Here is a 12,725-nt window from a genome sequence, read left to right as displayed (position 1 = left end):
CAGAGAGCCTACCTGTGTGGCAGTCCCATTGTACTGCTGGAGTTTGTGATTGACTGGGAGAATTTCTAGGATAGACTTCTTAGTGACTACTACTTTAAGAATTTCCTTTTTAAAAAAAAATATTCCTTAACTAACAATTTAGCTAAGATTATATGAAGCCATTTTAAAAATAATACATAAATTATTATCCAAGTTTGTAGTATTACACCTAGAATCTAATTAAGTGTTTTATTTCCATTATTTCAGGACAAACATTAAATATGAACACTGGTATTTTGAAGGATTGCTACAAATTTAACCAATTTTTTTCTTGTGATTGCTTTTTGATCATGTACTTTGGGCTTATTTATGCTGATATCCATCTCAATTTAAAGCAGTAGTTCGCACATCTTATAACAGGGACCTGCATTCCTACACCCTACTTGAACTTTCTATTGCTTTCTCTCTTTACTTTGAAATTGAAAAGGGAGTGATAGGTACCACAGGACAAAATAGAACAGTAGACTTACAACTCAGGGCCTGATAAGACTTCCATTACCGTCAGTGTTTTTCTGTTCTGTTCAATGGACTTGTGAAAAAGGTATCCAGAGGAGCCAGGTAACATTTTTGTGTCCTGCTTCTGGTCTGCTGTACTTCTGTTTTGTTCTGATGAGTAGTGTGTATGCAGCATAGGCAAACAACGTGTAGTGGGAAATTTTTAAAGACACAAATGTGGGTTGGATTTCCATTTCCACTTTGTACCTTTTACAGTGTCTTGTACAGGCAGTCCCCAAGTTACGCGGATCCGACTTATGTCGGATCTGCAGTTACGAACGGGGCTTTTCTCGCCCCGGAGGACGGGAGCGGCGGGACGCCCAGATGTGCTGCGGTCCGCCACCCCCATCCTCCGGGGCGAGAAAAGCTGCTCCCCGTATCCCAGGTCTGCCCTGGCTCCATGATGTCCCGCTGCGGGCGTGCTCCAAGGCTTTGCTCCCCGTCTCCCTGCAGACGGGGAGACGGGGAGCAAAGCCTTGGAGCACGCCTGCAGCGGGACAGCCCGGGCGTGCTTGAGCTGTCCCCCTGCGGGCGTGCTCCGCGGCTTTGCTCCCCGTCTCCCTGGTCTGACCAGCAGACCAGGGAGATGGGGAGCAAAGCCGCGGAGCACGCCAGCAGTGGGACTGTCCTGCTGCCCGCCTGCTCTGCGGCTTTGCTCCACGTCTCCCAGGTCAGCAGACCAGGGAGACGGAGCAAAGCCGTGGAGGACTTGGGCGGTCCCACCACCCCCGTCTCCCTGGTCTGCTGGGGGGGGGGGGGGGGAGAGTGCAGCTAGTGCCCCCCCCCAGCAGACCAGGCTTTTCTTGTCTACCCCTGGGGTAGAGCAGCTGGAGGCTGACGGGTTGGTCCCGCAGCGCCGCTCCGGACCAACCCAGCAGCACCCCAGCTGCTCTGCCCCAGGCATCCCCAAGTCAGCCGCTGCTGAAACTGACCAGCGTCTGACTACAGGAAGCCCGAGGCAGAGTTGCTCTGCCCCAGGCTTCCTGGAATCAGCCGCTGATCAGTTTCAGCAGCAGCTGACTTGGGGACGCCTGGGTTTCTTAAGTTGAATCTGTACATAAGTCAGAACTGGCATCCAGATTCAGCCGCGGTTGAAACTGATCAGTTTCAGCAGCGGCTGACCCCAGTTCCAACTTACATACAGATTCAACTTAAGAACAAACCTACAGTCCCTATCTTGTACATAACCTGGGAACTGTCTGTACTAGAAGAGGAACAATTGATACTATTTAATGTATTTTTAACTCCTTGTGGTCTATCCTAATCCACTGTGATTTTATTCATAATATTCTTTTGTGGGGATCTGGTCTTTCTATTCTGAGATCCAAAATACAATGAGAATTTTTTTTTTATCTTGCTCTTTTTGATACCTCTAATTGAAACTAGATTAAGAGGGTTTTTTGTTTATAGGAAATCAACATTCTTCAATGTGTTAACAAAAAGTCAAGCAGCAGCGGAAAACTTCCCTTTCTGCACCATTGATCCAAATGAGAGTCGGGTACCTGTGCCAGATGATAGGTTTGACTTCTTATGCCAGTACCATAAGCCTCCAAGGTATTTCTAAATCTTATTTTGTTCTAACTAAAATGCTTGTTAACAAAGTGTCCTAAGTTATTGTAAAGGATTCATGTTAGTTCAGAGTGTCTCTTTTTTCTGTATTCACTTTCTTATAAAGACTGCCTCAATGTGTGACTTTTAGTTCAGAATTAAGATCTTTTAGAATGACTTTTATGAGTAGCTGGAATTTAATTCCTTCCATGTGACATTTGTGATAGAACAATTAGAAATTGCCCTTCCTGATCAGACCAGCTGCCCATTGAGAACCTTTATCAATTAGAGCTAGTTTATGCCATGATTGGTTTATAGCTCTAATTTTTTATTCTATTTAAAATAAATATATATGGTTTAATTGTCCCTGATAATCTAATTCCTTTTTAAAATTTTACTCAGGTTAGGGCGTCAGTGATGATGTAACAGTGAATTGCACAGGTTACTACTTTCTAACTGGTCCATTATTTACCTTTGGTGGTTGTAAACTTGCTTCTCAGTTTCATTAAATATAAAGATGTGAATGGTTACCTGGTAAGCATCAGGAAGCAGAGTCTGGCTTAATCAGTTAACTGGTTAAATTTAAGGTTAAACAAGTTCACTGATGAACAGGGATTTTAATATCCCTAATTAAATGTCATCTTTTTAATAAGAGGAAAAAAGTCCACTCTTAGTTACCTCTTTCTATTACTATTTTATGGGCTTCTATCATATTCTTTCATTTGTCTCCTAAAAATAGTTGGACGTTTTGATACATGTGTTTTTCTTTGCCTATAATCAAAGTTATCACCTGTCTCTGGACTCTTGTTTCTGTTATAAGGCATATTAGAGTTATATCTGATAAATTGAGCATCTGACTTGGAGTTAGGGATGTTAAATATTGGCTAATTGAATAGTCAAGTAACCTCATGAATTCTTATGTTAGTTGACTAGTCTATAGTCCCCAGGGGTGGTGCTGGCAGCAACTGTATCAGAGGCAGCAGGGCGGGGTACCACGTGGGAGCTGATCCAGTTTAAAACCAGCTCCCCTTGCAGACTGGCTGCCTGTCACTCAGTACTCTGATAGAGGCAGCAGAATGGGGAGGCAGCACCCCTGTCTAGGGTGAGTCTGAGGGACCTGGACCTGGTGTGAGCCGGAACTGAGCTGGGTTTCCTGCCCGCCCAGCTCCTAATACACTTTAAATGCAGAGTCACAGCAGGGGTAGGTCCCAGACCCAGTGTGAGCCAGGACTGAGCTGGGTTGCTGGCCAGCCTGCCAAAAAATTTATTTGCAAGGGGAAGGGAGGGGGAAAAGAAATGTGTGTAGTCTAGCATTAACCTATACGCTTTTGTTTATTGGTTAATCGACTACACTATTAAATCCCTACTTGAAGTGTGCATACTTAAACCAGAAATCACAGTTTTAAAATGACTCCCGTTTATTTGCTTTTGGAAATCAAACTGTATAAACACCTTTCTTTATCACTTAGAAATTCTAGCTTTGAGGTTGCTGATGAAGCCATATGATGATCAAGCTAAAATAATAATAAAACAAAGGTGGCATGTGTCTGCATTTCTGTGTATTTTGCACAGTTCCAGTTTGTTACAGCTCCATTTTAGTACCAGATCATCAGCAGAAATAAAATGAAATTGTTGGCCAAATATTAATTTCTTAAAACTTGCCAGCCTCTTTCTATCTATAATTGAAATGTATTAGAAATAATTATGTATCAAATACTTTTTTGGATACTGGAAAACAAATTAGTGTAGAGATCTTAGTGTTATAGATTTCTTCTAATACGAGCACTGGTAGTATAAGGAGTGCAATGCAGGATATAGAATACTGCTTTAATTCTTGCCCCAATGAGCTTACAATCTCAGAAGACAAAACAAAAAAATTGTTGACTGTAGAAACACCATATACAGTAATTGCAAGGCATAATGACTCTTTTTTTTTTTAAACGTTTTCTTGGATCCTACTGTAAGACATAGGCTATGTCTAGACTATTTCAGTCTTTTGAAAGAGGGATGCGAATTAGACACATCGAAATTGCAAACTAAGCCAGGATTTGAATTTCCCATGCTTCATTTGCATATTTGTCACAGCATTTTCTCGAAAAACGCTATTTCGAAAGTGAAATTGTGGTCTAGACGCAGTTCTTTTGAAAAGAAAAGCCGTTTTTGGAAGATCCTGTACTCCTCAAAAATGAGGTTTACAGGATCTTTCGAAAAAGTCTTTTCCAAAGAACCGTGTCTAGACTGCGACTTTCGAAATAACATTTTATGTTTAGACTTACCCATAGTGGAGTGTTAACGCTGATGGACCTTATGGAAGAATGGTGTTTTGAAGAGCTAAAAGTTGATGATCAAAATGTTTCTAGGGCCTGTTTTGTAAAACAAACGTGGTAATGTGGGTGGAATTAAAAATCAAAGGGATAATCATTTTTCCTTCGTCTTATTTCAGTTTGTGGAAAAACTTGTTTAATTTCTGTTCTCTTTATAGAAGTAGCACTACTGACACTTTAAAATTAGGCAATTGGTACTCTTTCCCACTTATTTCTGCCACTGAATATTATCTTTTAGTAAATTTTCAGGCAAAATAATTGACACTTTGTGAAAGTCACAGTTTGAACAGCACTCTGATTCTTATAAGCTTGATTGACGTAGATAGCCAAAGGATATTTGTTTTCTTTAGAGCAGGGGTTCCCAGACTTTTTGATACTGGGGACCAGTAAATCCATTCACCGGCTTTTGGAGGACTGGTAACATTTATTTGCATATTCATTAAGCAAATGATGAATATGCAAATTTTCTGGTCCTCCCAAAGCTCCAAGTGCCAACTTTAGCCCACAGAAAAGTCAGTTGGGGTCACACAAGATACAAAAACACCACCCCTCAAACCTCACTAATGTGGCCCCAGCTGTGTTTGTGGGTGCTAGGACAGAGTTCTGGGGAAGGGTGCTTGTGGGTGCTGGGGAAGGGGACTGGGTGCTTGTGGGTGCTGGGGAAGGGTACATGTGGGGGTTGGGCGGTGGAGGGGACAGGGACCGATACCTGGGGATCCTGTAGCTGCCAACGTCCAGGAAGTGTGTGGGCTGCTCCCCTGTCCCCCAAACAGCGGCGTGGTACCTGACATGATGGTCCGTTGCACGCCTTGTGCCTTCTAGCATGGAGAGAGGGGGAGTCCCAGGCTGCGCCTGCCCCAACTGCTCGGGCAGTGCGCGCCTTGCTCCTGTGCTCCCCGTGGCAGCACGTGCTGGCTGAGCAGCTGGAACCAGCGCAGTCCCGGATCCCCACCCACTCCCCCGTGCGCAGGAAGGCAGCAGGGGAGCAAAGTCCCCAGTGCGTGATGGACCGCATTTTAGGTACTACGCCAGCTGTTGGGGCAGGGGGGAGAGAAGCCCGTGCACTTCTGGAACCTGATCCTGCAGGAAGCTTGCGCTATCTCCGTTGACACTGGGAGCTCAGCGCGGTGTTCATCTTGGGGGTTGCGGGCAGTGAGGCCAGCTCTCGCAAAACATTTTCTGAGGCCTGGTATTCTTTTCCTAAGGACCGGTACTGGGCCACGGACGACAGTTTGGGAAATGCTGCTCTAGAGAATTGAATCTGCAGAACTGCTGGCCACCAATAGAGGTAGCTGAAATTTGGTTGCTGCAAGCTAGACTCTGCAGAGTTTCCAGCCTAGTGGGGGTGGAGCAGGGTTAGGCAAAATACGGCTGGCAGATTGGATGCAGCCCGCCAAATCACCAGATCTAACCTGTGGATGCAACGGGGCATCTCAGGCAGGCTCCCTACTTGCCTCCGTTCCCCCCTCCTCCCCCGCTACTTAGAAGAGTGGTTGCCAGGCTGCTTGTCTTTCAACAGCTGTGAGCGCCAGGGGAGGGTGGGAGAGGCTTTAGGTGCTGCCCCCCCCCCAGTACAATCCATTGACCTGTTTCTGGCAAATGGAAGCTACCTGTTTGTGCGCTGCCTGTTCTTCAAAGTACCTCTCCCCTCAGGCTTGTAGCTATTCAGACATAATAGCCCTGCAGCCTGGGCAGGGCAGGTAGGAACCTGCCTGAGAAATGTGCTAGGCTGCTGGCTGGCAGTCACCTCTGGCACTCCATCTCCTCCCTTCCACCACTCCTGCCTCCATGCCCCACATAATCCAAATCCTCTGCCCCTCTTCCAGATCTCACACCCTCTCCGGCACCCCACTCTCTTCCCCCCATGCTTCCTTTTGCACCCAACCTTCATCCCATCCCCACAACTCCACCATTAATATCTTGGAAGAGTGGTGACCCTTGACCACTTTCCAAATTCTTGGAGTGACTCCCCATTAAAAATTATTGACTTCCCCAGTTTGGAGGCTCTGCACACTATGGCTGCTGCACTTCATCCTCATTCCCCTTTGGATGTGAGACCCAATTTTGGCAAAGGGAAGAGAAGGCTGGGCAATACCACATTACATTTGCTGGGGGAGTAAAGGTTTTTGGAGTGCAGGGGTCCTAGTTTGGGGGTTGTCATATCTGGCTCTTGAGGGGAGGGAGGTGTGTCTGGGCTCTGGGAGTGTGCCACAGTTGGGCTTAGGGGGAGGGGCATACTAATGTGTTGGCTTCTTGGTTTCCCTGTGGCTGGGCTCTTGGAGAACAGAGGTGTCCGAGGGCCACATGCAGACCCATCCTTCAGCCCCCAATGGGAGCTGGGTTGTCAGAGAGTGGTGTGTTGTGTGTGTTGTTTTATTTTTTTAACTCCTGGGAGAATGTGTGTAGTGTTGACATACTTGTTGAGAGGTACTTTGAAACAAATTACCAAAATAGTTGAAACTGGAGTGATTTTTAGTGGTGTTTAATTTAGTTTTGCAGAATTTTAAAATATTGTGCACAGAATTTTTAATGGCTTGGTGCAGAATTTCCCTATGAGTAGGTATTGCTACCTTTTCCTCTCTGGTACCTTCAGAGCAGGGCAGCTGGAGATCAGTAGATGCCAGTTGTCGGCACCCATACAAGATGATCTGTCTTTTGGGGTGAGGAACCTTTTTTCGGTCAGGGCCACTGAACCACAGAGAAAATAATCAGGCGGCCACATGTAAGTGAGAAGGAAAAAGAAGGGGAAAAAACCCTCAACCCAAACCTTCACTGACATGACCCCTGATGGAGAAGGAGAAAGACGCTTCACACATTCCCCTTGCATGCCAGAGTCTAGGAGGGCCTAGGCTAGTAGATTTTGTGTGCTTCAGTCCCATAGGGGAGGACGGAGGTTTGGAGCGCCAGCGTGGGCTCCCCAGTGTTGGGGTGGAGCCCAGAGTTTTGGGGGCCAGATCCAAGCAATCCCAGGGCTAGACTTGGCCCCTGGGCATTAGGTTCCCTACTTCTGTTTGAGGGAAACTTTGGCGTGTAAATTTGTAGTTCTGGAAACCTATATGATTACATAAACAAAGAGAGGCCAAAAAAAATTATTTTAACTTTCACTTCAACTTGTTCTCGGGCCAATAAAACGTTGCGACACACACTTCTGGTGTTAAAAGTAAATCATGTGCCAGCAATGCAAGAAATTTTAAAGCCCACAATTTGGACTATCTTTTTTGTCTGGATAGGAAAGAGCACATTTTAGTTCCAGTACTGTATTTTGTTGCTGTAGTAACATTGTATTTAATCTTTCAAAAACCAGGCATTTACAGTAGATTCATCCTGATCTCCTTACCTCTTCTGTTTTCTTAGTATCAAGATGGCTTTCTTAATAAGCATGGTGCAAACAGTCTTGAGTCTTTTATTTGTACTTTCTCATAATTAACTCATTCCCATGTGTCTAGTCGTATTTCACTTGCTATAAGGCAAACTAGGGCACAATCCTTTTGGTTTGAAAAGGTTGCCGACCCTCGTACTAAGGGATAACAAAGAGCCAAACTAAATCAAAATTCAGAACAAGTGGTCAACAGAGAGCCATTTGCATGACTGAAAATAGACAACTTAACATTATTGATATTTCACATAATGATTCATTTAATGGGACTTCTGCTGCTGCATGTTTTTGCACATTTTATTGAAGATTATATCATAATTGGTCAAATCCAGCTTGCTCTGGAGGTGCTGCCTGTGTGAGGGCAGCCACCATGCAACCTGCTGTGTATCAGTGTTGGCATTTTTCATTTTAATTTAAAAAGTTGCATGTATTTTGGGAATGACAAAAGAGTTCTGTTGGGTTCCATACTGAGCTGTATTTGGCTTGAGAGCCATAGGTTGCTGACCCTTGCCTTAGTGCAATAGTTTTCAGGAAAATACTCTTTGGACTCCTGATAGGGAATTCAGCCATAGCACCCAAGTCCTCTAAATCTGCTTTTAGGTGGTTTTTAGTTATAGAAAATCCATTACTTGTAACAGCTTTTGTAAATTGGTTTCAAGCCTAACATTGGGAATACAGACAACGTTTTTCAAAGGCTGCCACAAGAACACACTTTGTTTTGTTTAGCCATAGCTTCCTGGGCAGTGACTGGGGGATAAAGTATAGTTAACAAATGTACAAATATAGTTTTAACAGAAATAAATATACTAGCTAGCAAGCCTCAAAATAAAAAGGGAGAGGGGACAAAAGAGCAACAACAAAAAAGACAAAAGTGTAAAAAGCACATTATTCTCTACTAGATCTAAACAGAATAGAAACTAGTAGAGACAACTGTACATTGAGTCTGCAATAAAAACCTGCAAAAATAAATTACGATTTGGGCATGCATATGTGGCTACTTATCTTTCCTAAAGCTAATTAAGGCCATGCCTTCACTAAGGATGTTAATGCTTATTGGATAGTCAAGTTGACTAGTCGCTTCCTCCCCCCCCTCCCTTGCTGCCTCTAGAGGCAGCAAAGGGGGACGAGGGGAAGAGGGAATACTTCAAAGAGGCAGCACTACACAGAGCCTGGGTTATGGGCTCAGTGTGGCGCTGCTGCTTTGAAACGCCATGGCGGCATTTCAAAGTGGCAGCGCTGTGTAGAGCCCGGGGTCAGCTGCGGATTCCCCAGCTAACCCTGGGCTCTGTGTGGCATTTCTGTGGAACCTGGAGTCAGCTGGGGTGTCTCCTGGTGATCCTGGGCTCTGTATGGCACTGCTGCTTTGAAATACTGCACAGAACTTGGGATCAGCTGGGGTGTCCCCAGCTGACCCTGGCTCCGTGCGGCATATCAAAGTGGCAGCGCCTTATGGAGCCTGGGGTCAGCGGGGGACTGAAAGTCCCCCGCTGACCCCAGGCTCCATGTGGGTGCTTTCACTTTGAAATGCGCAAGAGCCCCCGCTGGGGACTCTTGTAGATTTCAAAGCTGGCACAGCAGGTGCAGCCTTGACCAGCAGGAAGTCCCCTGGGCTCGTGTGCATTTCAAAGCAGAAGCGCCCAGGTGGAGCCCAGAGTCAGCAGGACTTCTCACTGGCCCTAGGTTGCACACAGAGTTCCAACTTCGAAATGCAGAAGAGCCCCCACTGGGGCTCTTGTACATTTCAGAGGAGGAATGTGGAAGTGCCTATAGAGTAGTTGATATAAACTCCATTGGCTGCTTGGCTAGTAAATCAATCAATATTTAACATCTTTAGTCTACACTGTTCTGTCATTGTTAAAACCTTTTGTCACTCAGAGTGGTGACATTCCTGCCCCCCTTCCCTGAATGACAAACTTTTAATGGTGGAAAAGCACCTGGTGGACAGTACTTTGCTGGCAGAAGGCCAGGGATGAAGCTAACGTCCGTTGTTGGAGGTGGCTTTATTTTATTTCTGTGAGAATTCTAAGCAAAAGAATACCTACACCGTGCACCTTACAATGGTGTGGCTGTAGAGACACACCTGTGCCCTTGTAATTAGCACACCGTAGAAATAGCCCAAGTATTTTAGGAAAAATTGTCAGAGTGGCCACCTTCAAAAATTGGTGGCTGTATTCAGACCATCAAAAATGTGAGAACCCTTGGTGGATGCTGGCCCTGATATGATTCTTAGGTGGAGGAGTAAAAGATCAAACTTTTTTTCTGTGTGGAAGCAAGCCCAAATACGTTAAAATATTTGGAAGGACAAGTAAATAGAATTCTGCTGTCTTCAGTCATTTTGGGGAGCTGTCTTAGTATAAAGTGCTTCTGGTTGTTATATTACGTGCTAAATACAGCAAGCTGCTACTGCTACCTATTCTGTTGTTGGCTGCTATTCAAGTGGACTGCTGATAAGAAACATGGCATAAGGCCTATAATGCTTTGTAGGAAATATGTTCTTTGTTTGGAAAAAGTTCTTACTGATGGTTCAGAAATTTGTTAGCAGTATTACAGTCCATACAAAAAACAAATTTCTGAGCAAGTTCTCCTTTTTAAGGCTGAGTCAGTAACAGCATCAGATATATTAACTTGTAAGTTCTCCATTGTTTTGCCAAATCCATTTGTGGTGGGCACTTATTGATGCTAAATTCTCATAGGGAGAAGCTTATTTTTTAAAGTGTCCGTTTTGAGAGGCGAATGCAGGCAGCCAGATACGAAGAGCTTTTAATTTGCTCATTTATATGGATACAGTATGACTCCAGCTATAAAACTCACCCCAACAAATACATTTACATTACACATTTTTAAGATCCTTGTGGTGTCCAAAATCTTTTCTAGCTTTTCAATAGTCTTTATTTTAAACTTTGCACTCAAACACAAACTAACCACACTTGGTTAAAAAGAAAAACGTTGAAATGTGAAAGATGTAAAGGCAGCAGCTGCCAAGTCGGTAAAGTCTGTTGGTGCCAGCTTGCTTGCCTTAATCAGCACTGAAGTGTAGGCACTCCTGTGTCTGAAAACTAAGTCAGGAAAAAGCCAAGTGGCTTGCTAGTGATGGATCACATTATATTTTCAAGCCTCTGGCAGGTGCTTAAAGCACTCCAGAATTGCTATGGGAGCAGATCATCTGATGGTGAAATAGCTAATACTTCTGTGACTGGCCTTAACACAAAGAAAGCAAACCATGTAAGTTCTGAGAGGGGGCAGCCTTAAGATGTACTGCTGAAAGACAGATTACCTTTAAATTTGGGTCAGTATAACAAAGCTGAAGTGTTCAGTGACTGCTAAAGAGTGACATCAGGGCACTTGACAACCCCTCCCCCCATGACTCCTCCCTGCTCCACCCTAGCCCTGGGGAGGGCTGGGACACACCGCTTTTATCCCTGGCCAGCCTTTGCTGCTGCTCCTCTCCTAAGCGACGTGGCCAAGGGGTTAGTAGGGCTTCCCTCTCCGCATTCACCGGCACTGACGGAGGAAGCGGAGTGATGCATTCTTAGCCCACTCTGCTTTCCTGGGTACGTCATTCAGCTTCGTCCAGGTGAGTGCAGATAGCAGCCCTGCCTCCTCCCCCTCGTGACATGGCTGGGAGCCAATGGAGAAGGCGGGGCCACCTTGCCAGTGAATGTGGGGAATCTGATTTCCGCTTTGGGTGCTAGAGGGCCCCTTTCTCCTACCCTCATTAGTTTTTGGGCCACCTAGAGGCTCTGGCTCTTTGCTTCTCCATGGCATTTAGGGAGGGAATGTGCCATGCATTACCCCTGGAAGTATTATTTCTTGATCATTGCTTAAGAAGACTTGCATAGCTACCAAATGAACATAGTGCTATGCCTGATAAGTATAATTCTTTCAAATATCTGTCAGGGACTGTTGTGTAAGGAAAATCTTGCCATCGGTTAACTTGAATATTTGCTTTACATATTGCCTTCCATTAGAGTATTAGAAGGCGATCCATGGCTACTTACAGAAGGGTTTTCCTCATCTAACCCACCTCGAAAAGAACGAGTATAAAGATGAACCTGACCTTGAGATAAGTAAGCTATTCGGGCTCTTCCAGACAGATGCAAGACGACTGGAAACTTTTTCTGGAATTAAAATCTGAGGATTTTTCAGCAAATGCATTGGATGATATCAATAGCTGGGATGGTTCATCTATAGCAGATTAGCCTCTTAAGTTTTCAGGATCTTGGATCAAGTAGTATTTAATAGACTAAAATACAATGCCTTGAATTGCATTAGTAAGCAGATAGAAAATGAGTGCAAAGCTGCTGCAGTAAGGAATCTACATTACTCAACTTGATTTATAAAGTCAAGAAGGTGGACTATTGGAAGTTTTAAACAGTCTAAAATACAACCAATTATTAGTGGTAGCTTGATGTAGATTGGATTGCAGTAATCTTAAATACATTGGATAAAAAAGTATCAGGTGTGTAAAATATGCTTTTGGATGTTGCTGCAATCTGAAAAGCCAGAAGCACTTGTACTCCTGGATTGCAAATTGTGGAGTGTGAGCAAACACTCATCAAATCCAATGGTGGTATTTTTGTCTTCTATATGAACTAAATCCAAATTTATCATGTTCTCTTTCTGGAGATGTGGCTACACATGTGTAGCATCTTACAGTACTGTATATTACAAGATGCATGAGGTGATCTAGGGAAACAACTTGAGAGATACATTGTCAAACATGCTCAAACAACATGAAACAGATGAAAGTATTGTGTGGGCCAATGTAAGGATTTAAGTCACAAGTGTGAATTCATAGAGGCATTATTTTCAGAGAAATTGAGTCAGATTGAGGGTTTTTGGGGAGAAAGGGAAGCATAAGGCAGTACTCATCTAAAGTTTGTTCACAAGATTAGATATGCACACTTGATATGCTAAAAAGAACCACTGCTCTGATTCATTTG

At 44.3% G+C, this 12,725-nt stretch overlaps 1 protein-coding gene across 6 annotated transcripts in view; it reads left to right on the top strand.

The window, feature by feature from the left end:
* OLA1 (Obg like ATPase 1) overlaps positions 1-12,725 on the top strand; it is a 215,301-nt gene that overhangs the window by 4,353 nt on the left and 198,223 nt on the right. For 4 of the 6 annotated variants that reach the window (XM_006116487.4, XM_075933646.1, XM_075933650.1 and 1 more), the window contains exon 3: positions 1,945-2,088. The exons of the other annotated variants lie outside the window; for them this stretch is intronic. In XM_006116487.4, coding sequence (XP_006116549.2) covers positions 1,945-2,088 — 144 coding nt within the window. The remainder of the gene's footprint in view (positions 1-1,944; positions 2,089-12,725) is intronic. 6 annotated transcript variants of the gene reach the window in all.

This window comes from Pelodiscus sinensis, chromosome 7, assembly GCF_049634645.1.
Source record: "Pelodiscus sinensis isolate JC-2024 chromosome 7, ASM4963464v1, whole genome shotgun sequence".
Classification (NCBI taxonomy): Eukaryota; Metazoa; Chordata; order Testudines; family Trionychidae; genus Pelodiscus; species Pelodiscus sinensis.
The sequence above is the reverse complement of the archived record's forward strand: the minus strand, read 5'-3'. Positions and strand labels throughout refer to the sequence as shown.